At 42.3% G+C, this 24920-nt stretch overlaps 1 protein-coding gene across 6 annotated transcripts in view; it reads left to right on the forward strand.

Annotated features, from left to right (window-relative positions):
- Positions 1–24920, forward strand: part of arhgap46b (Rho GTPase activating protein 46b) — a 77357-nt gene that overhangs the window by 46072 nt on the left and 6365 nt on the right. For 2 of the 6 annotated variants that reach the window (XM_047806883.1, XM_047806888.1), the window contains exons 3-7: positions 8575–8634; positions 11190–12252; positions 16840–17476; positions 18081–18185; positions 24302–24375. In XM_047806883.1, coding sequence (XP_047662839.1) covers positions 8575–8634; positions 11190–12252; positions 16840–17476; positions 18081–18185; positions 24302–24375 — 1939 coding nt within the window. Of the gene's footprint in view, positions 1–6923; positions 7136–8574; positions 8635–11189; positions 12253–16839; positions 17477–18080; positions 18186–24301; positions 24376–24920 lie in introns of those variants that run through there. The other 4 variants (XM_047806889.1, XM_047806884.1, XM_047806885.1 and 1 more) reach the window with 4 other exon arrangements.

A 24920-nucleotide genomic window follows, 5' to 3' on the forward strand; every position in this document is an offset into this window, starting at 1 on the left:
GTTGGCACAGCCCCAACTACTGTCCCCTGTAACCTCTCTCAGACAGAGAGAAGTGGGCTTAGGAGGCTTGGATTTGTGGATAAGAAAAACCTGTGTGAGAATGCCAAATGGAAATGTTAGACCTTTGTACATTTAGTGCAACATTCAGCCGTGTGTGTGTTCCAGTCTCGGTTTGATCGCCATTTCAATTCTCTCATGTGACACTCATGGATGGAAATATGTAGTGATTGGGTTTATTTATTTATTAATATTTGGAAGGATATGTACATAGAAATGTACCTCAAGCAGCACAAGGGTGTAGTGAGCATGATCTGTACCTCAACGCTCCATCCTGATTCTGAGTCAGTGCAGAGATTTGAAAGCATTCACCCTGTCCACTTGGTATCATCTGGGCTTTATTTCATCACTCAAAAAAATAAATAATAATGCTGGTTGGATCCTGCCTTGATGCCCGATGACGCCTGAGATAGGCACAGGCTCCCCGTGACCCGAGAAGTTCAGACAAGCGGTAGAAAATGAGTGAGTGAGTGAGTGAGTGAGTGCTGGTTGGTTGGTTGTCTAAGCTGTGAATTGTGAGTTGTGAATGAATTTAAATCCTGGGGCCACCAAGCTGCCACTCCTGGGCCCTCAATCCTCAGCTGTATAAATGAGATAAATGTAAATGTACACGACACCATGCAATCTATAAGTGAACAACTTATACAACTTCTTGCTTATTGACTCATAGTGCCACTGATTTTGAAAAATGACTCATGCAGACTTTTAACTGTACAACGGTCACCCTGGTACCACGCGTGAACTCCTTCCACCTTTCTTCTGTTTTACTTCCTGGCACAAATGTGTAAGTGACTCATTCTGTGGCTTGTCGATCAGTTTCTCATTCTGAAAGGTTCAGCCTTTGGCACACAGACATGACAACACAGTGTGTGTGTCTAGAGAAAACGTTCATGAACTCAGGTGTGATGGAGACTAAACTAGTCGGCATGATGTACAGCAGGAACAAAATTAAGTCCGGTAACATAATGTGTAACCTCTGAAAACAAAAGTAATTTTTGCTGTCACACTGGCATTTTACTCTGAAACAAAGCAGGGTGTGCATGATAAAAGGGGTGTGTCATGTAAAAGCTGTCGTGTGGAGAGGGAAGCACACTGTGGTCCCAAACCCGAGACCTCTTGTAGGAGCTGGTGTGAGTTCATTTGCTCTGGAACGGTGATTCATATGAACGTATCCGCGCACGTGTTTTAGCTGACAACAGCATCGTTAGTTTCCACAAAAATGTGTACCATGAGTAGCAGGGGAACGCTGTGGGACACAGAAGAGGTGAGATGTCTTACTGCGCATAACAGTGGCAAAATAATAATACAAACATTTATACGCTGAGTCATGTTTTGTTTTCCATGCTGGTTTTTGATGAACATGTGATGAACACAAATGTACCAGCGTTATGAAACCAGACCAGCATGAAGGGGCGGCGGGAAAAATCACACTCAGATTCAGGCTTCAGTAAACTCCAGATTGTCCAGTCTACTGTTGCCCAAGTCGATGTTTTCTGTCACAAGCTACTTTCCAATCTACCATTGCTAAGGCAGTTGGAATGCTCTTATCTTAACTGAAGTATCAACATTATTTACTTACATTTCTTCAATTTCCTGTGTTGTCTATCAGATACTGTACATCATTCAACACCTCCCCATTAAAGCAAAAATGACTGTGGATTATGACATGCACAGTGTGTGGAAGTATGTAACAATCTTATAATAGAGGAATGTGAAAATGTTGTGCTTAGGTTTAGTCCTGTTTTGTTTTTTTTGTGAATCAGCCTTATTTAAAATTCTCTTTATCAGCACATTAATGGTGGCACGGTCTTGTATAGATTGGATGTGACAGCCTGAAGAGCAGCTAAGTGGTCCAGGCTGAATGGGACCCTGGGAAATCAACCATATGCAGTGCTGCGTATTTAAGGCTCATGTTCCAGACATCAAGTCAATAAGGTCAGCTTAGGGGGTAAAGGGCAAAAGGTTTGACCCTGCGAATCAGCAAAAAAAGCAATATTCTCTCACACACACACACACACACACACACACACACACACAAAACAATTCCTTGCTGTCATGATGAGACAAAGGCGAGTGAGGATCCAAATGCAGTTTGAACTTTTTAACAAACCAAAACAAGCAACAGATAAGCAGGCAAAGACGGTGCAGAACACTGAGCAGAACAGAAACGGACAACATACTACACCAACAACGACTAACAGCAGGGAAGTGAACAGAGTAGATATAGTGAACAAGAACCAATCACAAGGCGGAGACAATCAAAGACTAAGACAAAACACCTGGGGAAGAGATTGAGTGCAATTAATGTCCATGGTAACAAATGAGTGGGCGGGGCCAACATTTAACAGCAGGGAATGACAGCAGACAGAAACAAAGCAAAACACAGACAGACTCATTACACTTGCATACGTATTCACCCCCTTGAACTTTTCCGCATCTTCTAATGTTACAAGCAGGAACTCAAATCGACTTCACTGGGATCTGAGATGTAAATATGTCTACGATTTAAAGATATAAAAATCAGCACAAAAGTTCATTTAAAAAAGCAGACATTTCTTGGTTGCATAAGAACTGCCACTTCACTCCTAATCAACTGGGTCAATACTGTACAATTAACTTTGGCTACAGTTACAGCTGTAGGACCGCTGGGATATGCCATTTGGCTCAGGTCAAAGGGGTGGAGGGGGGATAAGAAATCGTATGCCCTTAGATAAAATAAGTATGAATTTCACAACCTATGTTCCTAACATTTTCTCTAGTCATTTCAGATCCTTTGCTTGATTTGACCATGATAAATCGCCTTAGGATGCTCTCTCTCTCTCTCTCTCTCTCTCTCTCTCTCTCTCTCTCTCTCTCTCTCTCTCTCTCTCTCTCTCTCTCGCTCTGTCTCTCTCTCTCTCTCTCTCTCTCTCTCTCTCTCTCTCTCTCTCTCTCGCTCTGTCTCTCGCTCTCTCTCTCTCTCTCTCTCTCTCTCTCGCTCTCTCTCTCGCTCTGTCTCTCTCTCTCGCTCTCTCTCTCTCGCTCTCTCTCTCGCTCTGTCTCTCTCTCTCTCTCTCTCTCTGTGTGTGAGTTTGATGGCTAAATAGGGTTTGTGTGTGTGTGTGTGTGTGTGTGTGTGTGTGTGTGTGTGTGTGTGTGTGTGTGTGTGTGTGTGTGTGTGTGTGTGTGTGTGTGTGTGTGTGTGTGTGTGTGTGTGTGTGTGTGTGTGTGTGTGTGTGTGTGTGTGTGTGTGTGTGTGAGACAACAAATAAATATCCATACCAGAAGATGGCAGTATCATTATCAAAATAACTAGAAAACTAAGTAAAAAAATAAGTCACACTACTACTATACTGTATTAAATCCCTACTTAGTGGCATGCAATTACTTCTCACATGAGGTTCATAAAGCTTTACATTTCCTAATGGTAGAAGTCAGATATTCTCAGATCCTTCTCGGATCTTGCTATGAGGTCACAGTACAGTTGTATTTGTGGCACACTTCCTACTGACTGTTTTCTTTGAAATGCTTCACTGAGTGACTCAGTGTGGAGTGAAGTCAGTGTCTCTGAGTGAAAGCAGCTTTCAACCCACAACTTCTGTACTCGACTCATTATAGCTATCTCGTCCTCTCCTATACATTATCTGAGCTATGACTAAAGCGTAGGATTCATGGCCTGTGCATTCCTCTTTTTCCCTCTTTTTCTTTCTTCCTGAATGGCACTGACTCTGGCAGCTGCTGGATGTCTCACAATGCAGTATGGAATATGGCTCTTTCCATTGAGGGATTCAAAGGCATGTGTTATCGATGGGACTCACTTGATGACATTGGTGTTTTGTAGGTCATCGGATTGTCTATAAATTGGGATTTTCAGGTGTAAAAGCGACTCCTTCTTCAGCTTGACGGCATCCCTTACTTCCGGGGTCCACCACCGGGTTCGGGGATTGCCACCACGACAGGCACCGGAGACCTTACGGCCACAGCTCCGAGCGGCCGCGTCGACAATGGAGGTGGAGAACATGGTCCACTCGGACTCAATGTCTCCAACCTCCCTCGGGATCTGATTGAAGCTCTGCCGGAGGTGGGAGTTGAAGATCTCTCTGACCGGAGACTCTGTCAAACGTTCCCAACAGACCCTCACAGTACGTTTGAAGAAGCTGAAGAAGGAGTCCTATCGAGCCTGGTTGGCTCGGGGGACTCCGGAGGCAGCTGATAGGTACCGAAAGGCATTGCCGGCAGTAAGTCAGACTTATTCCCGGTGCATGTTGGACTCCGGCAGGGCTGCCCTTTGTCACCGGTCCTGTTCATTACTTATATGGACAGGATTTCTAGGCGCAGTACCAGCAATCAGCACCTCCAAGTCCGAGGCCATGGTTCTCAGTCGGAAAAGGGTGGCTTGCCCCCTTCAGGTTGGCGGAGAGCTCCTGCCTCAAGTGGAGGAGTTTAAGTATCTTGGGGTCTCGTTTACGAGTGAGGGAAGGATGGAGCGGGAGATCGACAGGCGAATTGGTGTATCTTCTGCAGTGATGCGGTCGATATACCGATCTGTTGTGGTGAAGAAAGAGCTGAGCCCCAAGGCGAAGCTCTCTATTTACCGGTCGATCTATGTTCCTACCCTCACCTATGGTCATGAGCTTTGGGTCATGACCGAAAGGACGAGATCCCGGATACAGGCGGCCGAAATGAGTTTCCTCCGCAGGGTGGCTGGGCGCTCCCTTAGAGATAGGGTGAGGAGCTCGGTCACTCGGGAGGAGCTCAGAGAGTAGAGAAAAATAGTAATTTAACTTTAATCCTGTTTGTATTCTAAATTGAATCGAATTGAATTATTTTGTAAGTCTATTGAACAAAAGAGGTGTTGTATAAGATTTTGTACATCTGTGGACATTAAAATGGGGCAGCACGGTGGCTTAGTGGACACTCAGAGGAAATTGCAGTCTTCCACATACTGTACATAGATAGAATAGAACAGATGCCTTTATTTTGTCACATATACATTACAGCACAGTGGCATTTGTTTTCACATATCATTGAAGGTGTGGGTCAGAGCACAGGGTCAGCCATGATACAGCACCACTGGAGCAAGGAGATCTAGGGGCCTCGCTCAAGGGCCCATTAATGGCAGCTTCACAGTCAATCCTCCAATCAACAACCCCGAACCTTAACCACTTGAGACACCACTAAAGTCTGAGAAGTGATAGCAATGAATTTACACTAACTAATAAATGCCCATGTTTAGAGAGAGAGAGAGAGAGAGAGAGAGAGAGAGAGAGAGAGAGAGAGAGAGAGATTTTTTTGCTGTCTTGGGCTACAAGATAACCCACATATTCACAGTGTATTGAGTTTTTTCACTTTTCTTCCAAATAAAGCCATAGCCATGTATCTAACGTCCCTTTCTGTCACGTTTGTGCTTTTTTGACAGCTGCAATTGTTTTTTGTTTATTTGTTTGTTTGTTTTTTCTGTTGTTTGTTTCATTGTATGTTTCTTCTCTTTTTAATGTCATAGTGCTCAAAGACCCTCAGAAACAATTCTGTAGCTCTTGTGCTAGGTGTGTAGCTGTACAAACAGTTATAAAGGTTACCTACACTTGCACTTCATACCACATTCATAAGCCTTGCATACATCTTTTTTTAATTTTTTTTACGAAGAGATGCAGGAGGATTTGAAAGCATGCGGTTGGCCGTCTTCACGTGTCTCAGAGGAAGCATTTGTTAACCTTTTACTCAGTTGCTAGTCGTTTGTATGGTGAGAGGTGAGAGCTGGGCGCTTGGCTGGCTGGCAGACAAGTGACTAAACATGCAATATTTTTGCCTTAAGGCTTTCAAAAAATTTTAAAAACAGTTACCTAAAATATTTATAAGTAGGCTATGTGTATGACTTAAGTCCTTTTACATTTATTCCTTTTGCTAAATGCCCTTTTCTCTAGTCACTGTAATGATGTTCTGTATATACACCAATTAACCACAACATTATAACCACTGAAAGGTGAAGTGAAAAACACTGATTATCTCAGTACAATGGTGCATGTAAGATAGAACATATTTCTAAACAAATATTGTATATTAGACAGAACATGACCAGTCAGTTCTCAAAGTTGATGTGTTGGAAGCAGGAAACAGGCAAGCGTAAGGATCTGAGTGACTCTGAGAGGCACCAAATTGTGATCATCTCTTTAACGTTGTTACAGACAAAGTACACACCTTCATGGTAAAGCTATATACTAACGACCGTGGGCTCTTTCAGCAGGATCATGTTCCCTGCCACACTGCAAACATTGTTTAGGAATATTTTGTGGAATATAACAGAGTTAAAGGTGTTGACTTATCTTAAGGTGATCCCCCAGATCTTAATTTAATCAAGTATCTGTGGGATGCGCTAGACAAACAGATCTGATCAATGGAGGCTCCACATCGCCACATATAGGACTTTAAGGATCAGCTGCTAACGTCTCTGTGCCAGACACCATAGCACATTTTCGAAGGTCTTGCAGAGTCTAAGCCTCGACGGGTCCGAGCTGTTTTGGCAGCACAAGGCATGTGATTTTAACGTTAAGGCTGTTTGGTGTAAGTAAAAGGAATTATAATTATCTTTCAAACGCAAAGCTCTGACTATGTGAATATGGCTTTACTTTGCCATGTCAGGATCAAATTCCTTCACACAACAGCTATCAGCTTGAAATATTTCTAAATGTAGAAACGTTTGGTTCATTGTGTGTTATTATTAGCCTATTGAATCATAAATATTTCCCTTGGCTCAAAAACTTTAAGAAGACTGTAAACGCAGTGATGCTCTTGTTGGTCCTAAAGTTGGCCAGTCAGAGCCATGTGTGTGTGAGTGCGCGTGCACCTCTTAGCATGAGTATTGTTTTCTCAGCAATAACTCCCCATCAGTCACAAACCATCTGATGACTGAGTCTCTCCAGTGTGACTGCTCTGCTGCTATTTCCTGTTTACGCCAGGGAAAAGCACCCTTTGAACTTTCCGGCAGGCAATCCCACAGGGCAGCACGATCAGTCCATATTTTCCTCAGAAACCCACTGATCCCCAGCCATGCAAACAACATGTTCGGCACACATCGCAGTCAGCAAAGCATATGGTCACGGTTGGTTGTTTCTGAGGCAGCCTTTCTCCTTTTCTGTGTGTGTGTGTGTGTGTGTGTGTGTGTGTGTGTGTGTGTGTGTGTGTGTGTGTGTGTGTGTGTGTGTGTGAGAGAGAGAGAGAGAGAGAGAGAGAGAGAGAGATTGAGAGAGAGAGAGAGAGAGAGAGAGAGAGAGAGAGAGAGATAGAGAGAGTAGTGTGGGGTTTTTGTGGTGTGTGTGTTTGGGGGCTGGGGAAGGGTGGGGTGGGCGGTCAGCTAAGGTGCGATTCTTATCACCGAGGAATCCACAGTAGCTTTGTGTAAATTAGGAAGCGTCTCACACACACATACGGAGCACACTGAGGTCTCGTCTGCAGTGGGACAGTGTGGGAAAATGGAGCGACAAAAGACACAGAAATTGAGGACATTTATGCAGTTTGTTCACTGAGGACTTTGCGTGTGTGTGTGTGAGAGAGAGAGAGAGAGAGAGAGAGAGAGAGAGAGAGAGAGAGAGAGAGAGAGAGAGAGAGACATCAGTATCCATTCCTAATTTCTCACATATTAAATGAGCTCATTTATCACATACTTTTCGCAAGAGAGAGAGAGTGAGAGAGAGAGAGAGATCATGTTTTGGAGTTTTCCCGTCTTCCAGCTTTTGTTTACAGATTGTATGGTCTGTATTTACTCGACACTATGAAAAGATTGTTGACATTTGGAGCTGTGAGAGTTTAGGCACAAAGGGTGGGACTGACCATGATTTGGAGAGAAAAAGAGGGAGAGAGTGAGAGGTAGATAGAGAGAGAGAGACAGAAAGCCTCCACATGCTATTGGGACAAAATGGGCATTGTATACAGGACACGGAGATACACTTCAAGAAAGAAAGCGAGTTTGAGAAGGAGAGGCATTTAGGCACCAAAAAAGGGGCTAAGTGATGGAAAAAGCTGTAAGAGTCTGTGTTTCATGAAGTGTAATATAAAAGAGGATGAAAGATAACTGTTTGTAGTGAAGAGGAAGAAAGTTCCGGAGTGGCGGATTGGACGAAAGTCTCTGAACAGTGAAGATGTTTCTCATGCAATAGAGAAAGGAGAGGGGAAGCAACCAAGGTCAAGTGTGTGTGTGTGTGTGTGTGTGTGTGTGTGTGTGTGTGTGTGTGTGTGTGTGTGTGTGTGTGTGTGTGTGTGTGTGTGTGTGTGACAGTTTTAGTATTCGCATTTGCCCTATCGTAAAAAAAAAAAAAAAACGAGGAGGGCCTAAACCGGAGCCTCTCCTCCCTCCCTTCCTCTTGCCTTCTCCTCCCTCCTTCTCTGTGTGTAATTGAAGAGTGGCTCAGTGAGAGTGTGAATTAACACTGCACTCTAAACAGTAGGAGCTTGGCCACTTATAAATAGCCAGACGAGGACCACTTCTAACATTGTGGGTTTTTTTCCTCTTGTTATTCTTTCCATCATTCCCCTCACACACAGCGGGGTTCAACAAGGCTTTTACACCAAACCAGAGCACCCCTGGAGCTCTCGCCTCTGTGGGTAAGTGTGTATGTATGTGCGCCTGCACATGTGAATACTTCCACACAGCCGTCTCTGGAGCATGTGCGTATGTGCGATAACACTTTTCAGAAACGTAACACGTGATTGTAGATGTTAGACAGTGTTCCTGTTCATTTCAGTATAATCAAGTAACTTGATCAGCTCTAGACTCTCACTGTATGATGTATTCTCACCTGATGTGTTGTTGGTGATGGTGTCAGGGAGGTTTCAGGTCAATTCATATGATTGACTACATAGGTCTTTCTAATAATAGTTTATAAAGTTTTAAATAACTAAATCACTGATTTATAGATTGTTTCAGATTTTGTGTGTGTGTGTGTGTGTGTGTGTGTGTGTTTGTGTGTGTGTGTGTGTGGTGCTGCTCAGTATAAAGTGTAGGTGGGTGTGGAGTGTGTGATTGATACATGTTTATAAAAGAGTCATGTGTGTGTGTGTGTGTTGGTGAGGGTGTTGTAGAATTGAGAGAAGGAAACCATTAGAACTACTATAGGTGAGATCGTCATGCACACACCACACACACACACACACACACACACACACACACACACACACACACACATGCCCATTTAAAACATGAACTCACCACACGCATACACACATGCAGAGGACACTGACGCAGACCTCGGTTACATTCAACTCTACATCACACAGTACACAAGACCATGCAGGCAAAGCACAAAAGCAAAACACGTCTATACACACACACATACACACTCACACACACACCATAGTAATCTTACTTTGTATCGTTTTATTAGATGTAGCTGCACTGTCGCAGTGTGTGCCTGATATTAAGGTAAATATGAGTGCCATACCAGTGTGACTGCTCCACGTGTGTGTGCTGCAAAGTTTTCATGTTTTATGTGGGTGTGTGAGGGTGTGTGTGTGTTGCAGTGTGATGATAAAACAGTATTATGTTTGAGGAACAATACTATAAGAAAGCCAGTTTTTCTCCTCAAACCTCGGCTGTTTTCTGGACCATAGCCTTTCCTGTTGTGCGAGTGTGTGTATATGTGTGTGTGTGTGTGTGTGTGTGTGTGTGTGTGTGTGTGTGTGTGTGTGTGTGTGTGTGTGTGTGTGTGTGTGAGTGTTAGTGATACAGAGGTGAGGATACACTCTAACTTCAGGAAGACGAGTCACACGAGTACACTTTCTGTGTATATATCTGACATATCTGAGAAACAAACATGGTAAAGCTTTATTACTATCAGAGCAGGAAACATCGCAGTCTATTGTGTTTACATGTCATGTTAACAAGTCACAAGCGGGTTTACTTTCTGTGTACACTTTTACCTGTCGCCATCCCAGCTTCCGATTCTTACAGCTACACTATGTGAAGGTATTTGAGGATGCAGCTGTTTCAACAGAAAAAAAAAACGTTATAATATTTAATATGCCCACTGACATGATCTATATAGTTAACAGTAGAATAAGTATTCCATATTTCCTTATCATTGTAGACATCATACCAGTCTGTAGTCACACCCCGAATAGTTTATTTATATTTTTCCATGTAACAGAGGCTACACTGGTGTGTGTCCTGGCAGCAGTGCGATAGATGGAGAGAGAGAGAGGGAGGGAGGAAGGGAGAGGGGGGGGAGGAAGGGAGAGAGAGAGAGGGAGAGGAATGTGTTTTTAGACCCCGCCAGAACTGGCATTTCAGCCAAGCATTCCTCTGTGTTAGATACGGACAAGTTTAAGAAACATTTATTTAATAGCATGAGGCATTGTGTGATACAATATGTTCACTCATTTTTAAAGAGTTGTATAGTTAAATGTTCTTGTTGCGATTTGATCGACCAGATCAGTACATGGTTTTGACACATAATAGGAAACTGTAGAAAGATCTAAGGGATGTGGTAGCTCAGTGGTTAAGGTGTTGGAATACTGAACAGAAGGTTATGAGTTTGGATCCAAGGGCCGCCAAGCTGCCACTCCTGGGCCCCTGAGCAAGGCCCTTAACCCTTAATTGCTCTGCTGTATAAATGAGATAAATGTAAGTTGCTCTGGATAAGAGTGTCTGTCAAATGTAAATCTAGACTTTGTGCTTTTAAAAAAGTCTACAAAATAGTTTCTGAGTGAAGGTCATTTTACTTCACTGTAATTTTATTTGTAAAGCTCTTTTGACACGAGCAATTTTTACCAGACTGCTTTACAGAAATCTGTATGTAGACTGAAATTTCTAACCAGCAAACCACAATTGAGAGATTGTGAGAAGGAATAACTCTCTTATTTGTGGTAGAAACTTTAAGAGGAACCCATCCTTTCCTGGGTGACAGCAGATAGTGACTGCGGTTATAGTCATTAGTGTAGACAGGTGATGAAACGTCAAGTCAAACAGTACTGTGTGTATAGTTCAGTTCAGTGTGAGCTCATGAACACAAGACATGATCTAACATTGTAAATTAGGTCAGTTGTGATTATTTATTGTCTGATAATAGCTCTATACTTAATTATTGCAAATATTATTAAAGTTTTTGAACTGTGTGGAATACTGAGATTTTATGTTTTATGTCTTTTAATGTGTGTATTAGAGAGCCAAATCCAAGATGGCAGCCTGCTCCAGGCTCCAAGGCGGCCATGTTGGTGAAAGTGAGCGGCAGTGGCCGGAACCAGCACATCACCCCTGCTAGCCCCCACCCCTTTACTCATTTGAGCCTGCCCACCAGCAACACCCCCTCTCCTATTCCCACATACCCCAACAGGACTGCCTCCTTCGGCAAGATAGACCCCAAACAGTCCTTTCATCTTGTTAAGAAGGCCGACAGCGGCAGCCTCAGCATGGCAATGCCCAGCTCTGGTGCCCCCTCATCTACAAATGTTCGCCCTTCTTCCCCTCAGTATGCCGCCACGCCCCCTGTGCCAATCTACGATGAGCCTCCAACTTCAGACCCACCCATTTATGATGAACCACCAGCTGACATGGAGGTGGAAGGGGCTGATTACTTGACTCACGACCCCTATAGACCAACCCACAGCATGCCACGATTGCCTCCACCCACCAAACTTCTCCAGTTCCCCCAAGCCAAGCACAAGCGCCATCCCTCGGCCGGGGAGTACAGTGCAGCTGGACGCGAATGCATCAAGCACATGGTGAATGTCGACCTCCAGACAGGAGAGAGCCCAAAAGAAGAGATTTCCCTGGAGAAGAAGCAGCCATGGCACAGCCGTCAGAGCAGCCTGGCATCTCAGGAGTATCCACCACCCTCCACTGTCACCTACCAGGACTCAGGCTACTCTACAGGGCCCTCTCCAAGTCTGCGCCGAAAGAACCGCAGAAGAGCTGTTCCAGGGCATGGGGCAGGAAGTGGCAGCGATCTCAGTGACAAGCTGATGGCTGAGATGAAGGTGGTTTTAATGAGCTCAGAAGGTTCACTGAAGAGCACAACGTTGCCTGGACAAATGTCCGGCTCAGGGGAGGATACAATAGCTAGCGAGCGTTCACTGTACAGCAGACATGGAGACGCGACTCTGACGCCAGTCGAGGGGTTAGCAGGTGGGCAGAAAAGGACATATGAGAAGGTGGACTCGTTGGAGAAGAGTGAAGCATCTCACACTAGCCTGTCTTCTCCAGAGCCACCTGCATCACCCTCACAGGTAAGATATTATTGTGTCCACAGGCATGAACATGTTATCTGTTTTATTTATTCTTCATACACACGGCACTTTATAAAAGATTAGATATCAGTGGGATATAATCATAACATGATTCCCTGTTCATTGGAAAGTCACTTATAAGATAGTCTGTGGGCAGCTGGTGAAATTCCATCATTAAATAGTTGACACACACAGAACAACAAATTAATGAGATTAGAAGTTCTCTGCTAGAATTTCTCTTCTAATCTCAGGGCAAAAAAACCAACAAAATCAAACATTTATTCCTGGTAATCGCTCCGGGATTGGTGCATAGAGATTACATTGAAAAGGTTGGTGTATTCCTGTTAATGTACTTACTTTCACTCCTTCTCTCTATCCTGCCTTTACATGTGGGTCAGTTTGAGTTATCGTGTTTCTTAGTTGCTTCTTTGGAATGGAAAAGCAAAACAACACTCTACATCCGGTCGCCGTGGAAACAATACAGTAGTGAGAGACGAAGAGCTTCCCGTCTCAGAGGGAGCGAGTGTTCCATTCCAGAATGTGTGTGTGTGCGTGTGCATGTGTGTGTGCAGTGTCTCCACAAGGATAGGAATATCTGACAGTTGTTGTGGATATTTGGCTGGTTCCCCATGAGGAAAATAGAAAAATTGCTTTTGTTTCAAAAAATAGATTATGGCAACTGAGGTTAAGGTTAATGTTATATTTAAGTGTACCATACAGTTTCCTAATAATCTTAATTAGTAACTATGTCGGTGCAAGGTCCTCACTAGTACAGGTAAAATTGTGTGTGTGTGTGTGTGTGTGTGTGTGTGTGTGTGTGTGTGTGTGTTAGGGGCTGTTTTTACTGTAAGAGTGAAATGGACTCTTAAGCGTAATGGAGTGAGAGTGATGGAGAGGAATGGAAGAAAGCTATAAAACCAACACACAGAAAAACCTGATGATGATAAGTTGTGTAGTAAAGATAGAATCAGCCAGGAAGATCTTATCACTCATGGAGGTAGAGAGAGTGATGAAGAGAGAGAGAATGAGAACCGGAGATTCCTGTTGATTAAGCAAATACATTTTTCCAACAACAGACCACATCGAGCATTTTGTGTCCCTTATACCACAGCGCTATTTCAGTTATAATGACTTTTTAATTCATTTATTAAGTGTTTAATGCCAAGTTATTTTATCTTGTTACTTATGTTAATACAGCAGTAAGAAGTCATTCACCAGCTTCTTTTCTCTCTTAAAGTTAATAAGAGGAAATAAAACTGACCAAGTTACAGAGAAACTCCAAGAGTCTAACATTACAGCTCCACCTCTGACTGTTACAAAGCGCTGACACAGGAGACTCCTTCTAAAACTGCTATATAAACATCTCTGAGAACTTTCCCATATCAACAGTTACACACTGTTTAAGTCTGCACATATAAGCGTCCACCTGTGGATTAGTTGTCACTATAGCAGCAAGACCGTATCAGTACAAGCGCATTAATATAAACCTCGCAGCCAGCACTATTATAGGAGCTATTGTTATAATAATCCAATTATTACGGATTAAACTCCCTTAAATAAACTTCCTCGCTCTCATTCTCCTTTTCGGTTACCTCTGCCATTGTAGGTGCCTTGGTCTGGTTCCAAAAGTATTTTTATTGCAAAAGTGAAACGTGTGGAACAACATCCCCTGTAATAGTAGAAAAAGTACAAGTGCCACCTTCACCTACTGCACTGCTTTGTTTTGGTAGACAATAGGGGTTTAGACAATAGTGTGTTTTAAATAAACGATAGAGGAATTTGTAGTCATTAATAGGTTTTACATAACAGCTTTTACGTGTGTTCGATACAGCTGAAGCTTTACTTTTGACACAAACGCTAAAAGTGATAAACAAAGTGCCACATGTGATTAGGTGTAAGAGAGTACAACGACACTGGCCAACGTTTTTTACTCTGTGGAAAAGCAGACAGATTGACAAAAGTAGACCGAGCTAACGTCACACTAGCGGACACGCATTCGTGTAAACTGACCGCTGAGGTCGGAAACAAAACAAATACTCGCTGTAAAGTGTCCACAAAAACTGAAATTGAAGCGGTTTGTAGTTCGTGTTTTATTTATGTTTAAAATGAAGCGGATAATTTACTGCTAATAGTTTGCAGTTTGATCAAACATTTTGTAGAAATCAAATTAATATCTCAGCTATTAATGTATTGAGATAATAGTAATCGCTGTAATAATGTGTATCACTGGGTGGTACAATAAGCATCGCTCTTGACAATAAATCAGTTTTCTTGCATTTCATGCATTTGTATATAAAATTCAGCGCTCATATATAATTCATCTATTTATATGAAATTCCTTAACTCTGTCGTGTTTCTGGACACGCCCACTTCTAGACATTAGAAGGTCCCTGTCAATCCTGTCGCTGGAAATCGACAACTCTCATTGAAAATAAATGATCTTTGTCACTTCAAGGCACTTTATGTATAGCATAAGTTGAGTTCAATACCTGAATGACTCCGCCCATATTCATGAAGCTCCGCCCCCAGGATCTACAGAGGCCCATTGAGTACAGTGTGTATAAAGTGACAAACAGGATTCACATTCAAAGACAAGCTTTCAGGACTCTGTGTCAATTTTCCAAAAGCTGTTTCTCAGGTGACTTGAATCACTTGGTATAGCACGGCCATGGCATCTTTAACCAAAGAGGATATTCAGATATATTTCCATTGTATATTAGCAAGTGGAGAATAAGCTCTTAGTTGTGAAGCTTTGGATCATAATGTACTTCTGTATAGTGTTTTGTTGTTGTGGATTTTTTTGTTGTTTTTTTTTGTTTTTGAAGATTGATTCCCTTGTAATGACCTTACAGCAGTGTTTTTTTTTACACAACAGATTTACTAATAATTTATTTGCTGTTGGAATCACACAGCTGAGATGACAAAAGAAAGATGTTTATGCGCAGAGAGTCTTTGTCGAGAAGGAATCGTCATTTGGTGTCAGCAGTCATAGGGAGCAAAACAGATGCCAGGATGGATTTTAGCCAAGATTTGAGGGGTCAGAGCTGAAAAATGACCCACGACCAATTGAACAGGACAGGGTGAAACTGGTCTTATGTGTTAGCATTATCAGGGAAGAGGTCACAATCAAGGCCTTGCGGTTTAACTTTTCCATGGTGAATATATCAGGAAGAAAATAAGGAATTTAAAGCAGTCGAGGCTGAGGTTGTAGTGATGAGGAAAGAAGTGCACGTAATGTGGCTTGAATGGTTGGGTCTTAACCTTAATCTTTGTGTTAGCGATCTGCTGTTACGGCTCACTGCCCCACAATTCCACATGCTTCATTAACCATCAAATCAACCATAGCGCTCTCTCTCCTTCTCTCTTTCTCTCTCGCTTATGAAAGCTTTACTATTCATCTAGGAAGCGTAAAGCATATATGCAGAGTTTGGAAAATCTGACCTCAAACGTGGAGTTTTGCAGCACTACAGACATGGCAAATTCATCAGCGATATTTTCTTAATATGTCTGTATCATTTAAGCAGTATCACATGTGCCTATGAAGCCTGTGGTTCATAAACGGAAGGTACTTATTCAGCTTTAGATGAGCGTGTGACTCATTCCAAGCCCTCAACGTGCCTCTCTGATCAGTGGCTGGTAGCACAATGATACCACATTACACCCTTTGCTTCTAGAAACTCTTACAGACTTTGGGAGATTCCAGATGCTAATATTTTCACCTATATTTTTGCACAGAACAGAATATCCAAGACAGTATTAAGTAAATCCATTCTTTTCGGTGCTGTGTAATGGGGTGACAGTACTGATCTGAGGAGAGGGAAGGAGAGAGAGGCTGAGCTGTGTTATGTTCTGATCTAAGTTCCATATTGGGTTACCTATTTTGGGAGCATGTGCAATTTGTGCAGATGTTTCCAGGCTTTCGTTCCTGTTCTGGTTGTTCTGGTTACAGAGGAGTGAGTAAGCGTATATGCCTGCCACCTACGCAACACAGACACACACACACACACACACACACACACACACACATTTGTCTAGCTATCCTTCTGCGGGCCTTTCATTCATGTCTAAATCTGAACCTAGCCTTAATCTCATTAACCAAATAGTTCAAACAAAAGCTGCAGTCATTTCTCGGTCCTTCCACAATTTTACCATTTTTTAAATTTATAATTGCAATAATTAACGCAAAATCGTTCAAACTCCACAATATTCAGAGGAGCGTGCCAGATTTGGGCCATGAGATGTAGCGTTGTGTTACGCCATCAGCCAAAGCCCACTTTGATGCCTGTGCATCAAATATGAGTACAGCAATCATAGAAAGCAATGACCCATGTGTCTTCACCGGTAGTTTAAAAGAAGAATCTTGTTTATGGAATTTTGCCAAATCATCATAGGTGCATCACAGTTTGAAAAAAAGCTGCTGCAAAATGAAACATTTTTGGCTGCAACCATCACAAAAACCTCTTGGAAGAGTGCAATCCTGGAGGCACTGATTTCTACCATTTTTGTTTACTGCCAGAGATGTTTAGCCGCGTTAAGTCAAAGAAGTTATCAAGGTTTGTTAATGACTTTCTTTCCTCCATCATTTAGGCAGGAACACTGGAATCCAAAAGCCAGTCGGACTTTCGCTCCCAACGCGGAAAAGACCGCAACAATGACGTAACAGTTCACGGCAGCACTTCTGTCACCTCACTTCCTGTCCTCCAGGTGCATACCCCCACCCCTGGACCCACCTACCAGTACCCCTACTCTACCCTATGCAAGCCACCGATTGATGTGGATATAGAAGCCTGGGCTACCAAGAACCTGAACCAGCACACACGAGGCCTGCTGCGCAGACGTGTCTCCATCGCCACCATGCTGTCCTGGAGCAGCGCTTCTATCAGGAAGCCTATGCTGATCACGAGCGACCGTGCCATCAAGAAAGAAGCCTGTGACATGTTTAAGCTTGTGCAAACCTACATGGGAGACCGGCAAGTTACACGCCTCGACCGGCGCCATGTCGCCCTTCATATAGTGACCAAGTGCTGGAGCATGCAGGGCCTGAGGGACGAGCTGTATGTCCAACTGATCCGGCAGACCACAGACAACCTGAACCTCAGCAGCCTCTGTGCCGGCTGGGAGCTCATGGCCATCAGCCTGGCCTTCTTCTCTCCATCACCCAAGTTTAGGCGCTATCTTGAGGGATACATCCAGAGACACCTGGAGCCCAGTAATGACAAGAAGAGTGAGTATGAATGAACTGTTGATTATAGCCATAATCTAAATGTGTGAAAGAAAACATGTCATCTTTCTAAATGTTTTAAAGGCATTTTTTTAAAGGCAACCAGCGAAGAACTTGTTCTAGTTTATACTCTATTAAGCTGAATTTATTTGTTTTTCAAGTGCACTCAGTAGGTAGCTAATATGTTTGTTTTCTCTTTCTCACATGCACACAGTAGGCAGCTGTAAACTTTGTACGTTTTAGCTTTCGACTTTTTTTTTTTTTTTTTTTTTTTTTTTCCGTTCACCTCTGCTGTTATGGAAACCCAACGTCAAATGTTTCTGCCTCAGGTTTCTGACTCGGAACGTCGGTCCATACTCATCACAAGTCAATATTGATTTCAGAGCTAAAATTAATATGGCTTGGTGCCTGTTCAAACAGGATGTGATGCTGAGGAATGAGAGGAAAAATAAAACACCGGGAATACTTCAGGTCATAGTTCAAAGGCCATGGAACAAAGCACGATGATGTGTTTTTCAGAACAAACATTAAAAGGGGTGTCGATATTTCACAGTTAAATATTTGAGCTTAAAAGGTTTTGTGTGTTTTTTTTGTGATTGTTTATCAGTATTACAGAGGATTGTGGAACAACAGGACATAAAGAACAAGAAGAACTCGAAGTCCAGGAAGAAGAGGAAACAGAACAATGAAGAAGAGGAAGAACAGGGTACATGTTAGTCATGCATGGCACACACACGCACACAAACACACACATGATTTCCTGTGATAGTGGGATTGGTGTGCTGTTTGACATTAACTTCTATTCAATGACATAAGTGGTAAATGAAGTCTGGGTGAGTTTGAATATGTACGAAGGCCTTAGGAAACTTTGCACATGGTCACATTTTGACTTTTACCTCTAAAATCTGTACGTTTTTCCATGAACTGCATGATGTCTCGCTATTGCACCTTCCTAAAGATAAATATCACATTTAACCTTTAGGTTTCATTTGAATTGAAGCACAATGAAATGCTCACATCTCCTTTTGTAACCTAATGAAAACAGAAACAATTAACATTCCTGCTAAATTAGAAAGAATCTGAGGTTTTCCAGTGGGATAAGAGTTACCGCTTTGATTATCTGCTTACTGCATGCATGACGGTGTGCAGGCGCTTCGCAGATATTTTGACAGCCGGTCTCTGATTTCCAACTGAACTGACGAAGTTTACATGGAAATACAACTTGATTAAATTCATTCCCTTCTCGAACTTGTGATTGTCGTGGCCAAAAAATCATGGAAAACTCCTCCTGTAGTTATTTTCTTTGATTGCTGCGGCCTTTTTCTCTAGATTTTCAAGAAATTTTTGTGCCTTTTTTATGGAGAAAACTGCTTGAATTCAGAAAATACCAGCACGGGATTCTTCTTTTATACTAATACCAGTGAAGGCGCATATGCAATTTCTTTCTATGAAAGGAATTTTTGTTAAAACTATAATGAATTCAGAAATGTCGCTGATGCTCATACTTATAAGTTGCTCAAATGCTCCTGGTTACACAACTGCACTCGACTATATAGTGTACAGTTAGAGAAAGGAAATGATTTATGATCACACTCTCCTGTCACCCAGATCAGGATGGACTCACTGTTCCACCTCCAGGTTTCTTCCTCATATCATCTCAGCCTCTAGCTTGCTCATTAGGGGCTAATTGTTTAAATTTACATAAAAGGTATTATCTTCTAAAGTCGTGTTGTTAAAAGCGCTATCCAAAAAAATTGAATTGGATTGAATATTTGACAAACGTGCGTTGGGACGATGATGTCACACGATGTCTTGGCCCAAATCTGTGGCAAGTCTGCAGTCATTTTGAAGTGATGGCAAAATTGCAAGCTCTTCTGAATATAATGTCATGACACAGCAATTTCATTTGCAACTTACCCCACATTATATTCGCCAGCAGAAGAGTTCTGGCAACTATAAGACAGCTGCTGGTATTCTCATGCATGAGGGTTTATTTCTGCTGCACTGCAGGGACTGTGGCAATTATGTAAAATAGTGCTGCATGGAGGAGGTTAAGGATAAACTTGTGTTAACATTTATTCAAGTCATATGTCATGCCAATATAAGCAAACAAACTCCTCATACATTTATGACTCATCACTTGCGTAAAAATAAAAGAATCTCACTTTGTCAGAAGCTGATAAAAAGAACAACCTGCTAAATCATTGCCAGTTAGGTAAACACAGGTACTTCAATTGCTATTAATATATAGGGAGGGCATTTTTAGAGCTTTTGTTTTGTGTGAAGAAAAATGTGTCCTCTGTATGAGATACTAAGGTTCCTTGAGTCTCAACTTAGAAAATACACTGAGGTCTGATTTGACAAACGGTTTTGTCTGTTGTTTTGTCCAGCTGCAGATGATAGCAATGATGAACCAGCTGACCTACATTGGAGAAGAAAAAGCTTCCTGCTTGTTTACAGCCTGTCAATTTGTCTGAATATCCTGCAACCCACACACACACACACACACACACACACACGATTAGATCTCAGAGCAGTGAGATAATCTCTGAGTCCCACGCTCTTTTGGTCCGCCTCCGGAGTGCTCAGAGAAAGTGAGGGATTAACAAAGAGAGCAAAGAAAAGACAGACAGACAAGTGGAAGATCCTGCAAGGCTGGGGGGGGGTCTTTAACAAGATATCCTTTAAAAAAGAGAGAGAGAGAGCAGGAAACAAAGAGAAGGCTGTTTTAATCAGACTGTGCCATCTTCATTTTTTGCAATTGAACGCACTTCTAACCCTGTCATATTTATACTCACACAGTCGGGTAGCAAAGACTGGTGTCTTAAAATAATAACGCTTCCTGTTCATCACATAATAACCCTCACAGATTATCCACAGAATAATCAAGTCATTCTGTTTTACAGCCTGTTTCAGGAAGTGTTGTGAAGATCACTTCAGAGTTTTCCCATCATAGTCCTATATGTGAGAATCTTGTTTTGTAGCGCTCAGATGCCATGAATGTAGTTACTCATTACTCGTACACTCTGCCTGCAGATCAGCCGAGTGTAATTAGCTGAGTCAAGATGAGTGTGTGTGTGTGTGTGTGTGTGTGTCATCCTGACCCTGCATGTACAACAAGCGCACGTCATTTTCAGTGGCACGATTGTGGCTTCGCTGAGGTAAAGACCAACCACAGAGCTGCAAGCAGCTGCGTCTAGGGATGCGTCAGACTCCTCCGAGACCAAATCTCAGAAACTAAAGCACCGACTCATCGCTAATCAAAATGAGCTTTTTCTTTTAAGTGTGGTCTTTTGCCGTTTGAGATGCTGAACTGCTAATCAGAGAAGGGGATGATCCGTAAAATTGCGGTTTCTACATTTCTTAACATTTCTTTTCCCTGTAAAATTAGCTCCATTTACTAAATCATCAGATTCCGTAGAGGAGGTGTGTGAGCTGAGGCGAGGGCTTAGGCTAAGCATTTTAGTGCAGTTGGGGGTCACCTCACAGGCATCAGAGCACTCTGCATATTACAAACTGCTCCTCTAAAAGCTCTTCACTTAAAGCACAAAGGAAGATTAGTCACAGTGGTGTGTGGCTCCGGTTCGGGTATTACTCAGGCCTCTGGTCTCTCTTTTAAAGCTGTGTGACATTCTCTCAGTTGTAAAGTGTCAGCCTTTGCCCTCGGATTAGTTTTGTTTTGTTTTGTCGCTTACAGAGTTTCTGAATTTGGAAAATGTCTTAACATTAATAAGGCTTAAAACATCAGTAATGCTTTATGCTTACAGATGCAGAAGAGCTTGCAGTTCTTGGGGTTGGGAGTTCTCTCAAGAAATGACCTTATATTTAACACACTCCTGATGAATTACTGCTGAATTACCATTCTTGTGTATTCAGAAGGAAGAGCCTTAGGATTATAGCCTGGATACAAGTATGAGGTTTTTTAAAAGGCCAGTTTAACTTGAAAATCAAATATAAAGCGAAATCAATAGTCATATTTCTTTCCTTTTTTTTCTCATTTGCAAAATCAGCTCTTGTTACCATATGGACTTTTTTTGGTTGGCTCCGACCCTCAAAACTTAGCTCCGGTTTTTAAGCTTTCAGTTCTTATTAATACTCAGTGAGAGTTTTTACAACCTGATTAAAGTTCACCTGCAGTACATTAAAGCACTAAGCCACAGGAAACCCCCATGGCCATGATAACACACGCCCTCTAGTGGATAATTGCTTCTGTAAAACGGTGCCGATTTAAAAAAAAAAATGGGTTCAATAAATAAATGTATTTAATATGTATTTAATAATATCAGTAAACAATACATTTGTAAAGCCAATGCAATTTTATCTCACACAAATATGAGGAAATTTGATAATAAACAGTTGACAGACAGATAGATAGATAGATAGATAGATAGATAGATAGATAGATAGATAGATAGATAGATAGATAGATAGATAGATAGATAGATAGAGACTACTAATTTCTGAAGGAGTTTTATTGCAGCAGTACAATAAACAATCACACAGAGAACACACATTATAGTGCTAGAGTGCAGTGTGGGATTCAGGAAGCCTGTAGGATTCAAATGTTTGGCATCATAAGGTGTTTGCCAGAACTGAAGTGTTGTGATAGAGGAGCAGATTTCAGAGTTCTACTTTCCGAATCAGGAGCCAGCTCACTGAGAGGGGCTTCTCCCACTGTCTCACTGTGCCAGACTGGAGGGCTGTTGTGTGGTGGGTGTACTGGGTGGATGGGGCAGGGTCAAAGGGGTTCTGAAGTGGGGGGAAAAAACGCTTTCCTTAATATGTTAAGCACTTCATCAGAAAGCCAGGATTCTTTGCCTCTATGGGATTAAAGAAAAGCCATTACATCAGCGACTATTGCTATGCAAATCAGTCCTTTTCTATCTCTCCTTTCTTTCTTCTCTCTCTTCATCTCCTTACTCATCTCCTCCCACTTTGCCTGGACTGAAGTGATGGTGTCAGTCGCTTATTCTTTGTTTTCCTGAGGCCAATAACACAAGCGGAGGAGGACACAGGGAAACAAAGCAAGACAAAGAGAGCGAGGGAGAGAGAAGGAGAGAGGCTGAGAAGGATATGTGTAGATGGGAAAACATGACTAATCCCTAATATGTGTGAGGGATGAATAAAGGAGGTTTTATTTACTTGTTTTAAAAAGCTGTAAACAAGAGTCTGGGTACTAGTGCACAAATAAAAAATAACTAGGAAAAGGAAGTGAATTTTAAAAAGGTGAGAAGAGAGGAACTGAAAGGGGAAAGGAGACATGAGGATAGTGTGAGTGGGCGCGAGATGGATCAAACAGAAACAAGCGCTCGCGAAATGTCTGGCCCATTTGCTGGCCGTGTTTTCACTGCCCTGATAACAGCTGTAAAAGCTGCAAGTTTTCCCCATAACCTTTTCAGCTTCTAACCAGGCTGAGAGAGTTTTAAACTAGCTCAGGTTACAAACGTTTGGAGGCTGTAACGTATTTTAAGTGGCTTTGAATCGTCTTGTGTGCACTGTAGGTGTGTGTGTGTGTGTGTTTGTGTATTCTAGACTATAAAAAGCTGGCCATTTGTTTCCTCAGCCCAAACAGAAGAGGTGTTTTGCCAGATGTGTGAACTTAAAGGCCAATAATACTCAGACTCCTTCATTACTGCAATGGGAAACACTTCTTTCTGTCCATTCTGTGTCTAGAAAATAGTCCTTTTCTTATTTTCTTACATCATCTTTCCTTCTCGGTTCGCACAGAGATCACCAACACCACAACCACACACACACATCCCAGTAGACACTGATACAGCTGCTGCTCTTTCAATTTTCATACCAGATCCTTCACAACAGTCCTTTGTTTTATTCATCATTCAATCTCTCTTTTTTTCACTAACAAATAAAAGCTCTCCTGTACGTCTAGCTGTTTTTACAAGCTGCTATCCTGTACATAAAAAATCCAAAGTTAACTTCGGTAAGAATTGTTTGTTTACAGAATGTGGTTGTTTAGGTGAGATCTTCCCATCTCTATCCTCTCTCAGTTTTAAGAGACTTCTTCTTCTACTTCTTCTTCTTCTAATTCTTTTTCTTCTTCTAATTCTCTCTCTCTCTCTCTCTCTCTCTCTCTCTCTCTCTCTCTCTCTCTCTCTCTCTCTCTCGCTTCATCAATTCAAGACCCCATATTATCATTTCTGAGCTCCAAAGTCTTCAGCTCTGTAGATTGTTATCTAAGAGCTACCACGCTGGAAGTGGAAGTCAGTTTCGAATTACGGCTCATTAACGTCTAACCAATTATCTGTCAGAAAAGTAGCAATTCCAAATTGACGCACTGTAGCTGTGAGATTTATTTCCTTACCACGCAGCGTTCCACCAGTTCACAGCAGTGTTATCGGAGTGACGATGGCACAACACTTACCCCTGCACCCCAAATGCTCCACTAATGACAGAAGAATTTGCGTCTGTTTGATCTGGAGTGTATTTGTAGTGAAATTTCCATGTGGGTTTACGCTATGTATGTTTTTCCTAGCTTCAGCCACATTGTAGTAAAACATCCTGGAAAAAAGTATAAAAAAAAAATACTCAAGCTGGTTTCAGCTAAGCCTTGAACACACATTAGTGTAACTAAAATATACACATGTGAGTTCAGCTCCACACACTTCATGTTCCAGCTCATTGCCTTCCTGATATTTGCAGATGTGTTAACACCTTTTTAAATCCCATATTAGTAAGGACTAAAGTACAGAAAGTTGACTCCCCTTTCACTCTTTGGGAATTTTCACACAAATACAAAACAAGTGCCTGATTCAAACCTAGTGATGTTTCAGCAGTAACCCTGCCATTGACTGTTCGTTTCCTCCACAGGTTTGCCAATCAGCACTTATGCCAAATACTGCTACCGCAAACTGCAGAAAGTTGCTGTGACTGGGGGTAAAAAGGTAAGAAGTGCATGTCTATTTATTCATCTCAGACAAGTTTATTCTTTGGCCTCGCCAATACTGGAGCTTGACAAGGCTTTAAGCAAACTGAGCAGTTGATTGAAAGTTATCCACATACTCGAGGTAAACAGAATTGGTTTGATGAGCTATCTGAAAGGTCAGCGGTTTAAACAGGGTATCCGGAGAGAACAACCACAGGTTTATGGTGCTGCTGAAAGAAAAGAGCCTGTAATGCGTTCAGGCTGGCCCGAGACTGCTGAAGTGTAACAGTGCAGCAGTGTCTAAGTGTCTACATGTGCTAACAATCAGCCTTGAGAAAGCTCCATGAGAGCCACTCGGCCTGGGGAAATAGCGATACAGTAACCCCAGATCTCCACATCTCGCGCACACACACACACACACGCACAGTAGCTGTGTCCCACCTCCTTCACTGTCCTTTATCCAGTCCCCACCCTGTAATCAGCCTTCCCACCACTGTCTCCACTCTTTGTCAATGAGATGTTATATTTAGCAGCACACCACACAGCTGCTCACTAGATGCTAGT

Source organism: Tachysurus fulvidraco, chromosome 23 (assembly GCF_022655615.1).
Source record: "Tachysurus fulvidraco isolate hzauxx_2018 chromosome 23, HZAU_PFXX_2.0, whole genome shotgun sequence".
In the NCBI taxonomy this organism is placed as follows: Eukaryota; Metazoa; Chordata; class Actinopteri; order Siluriformes; family Bagridae; genus Tachysurus; species Tachysurus fulvidraco.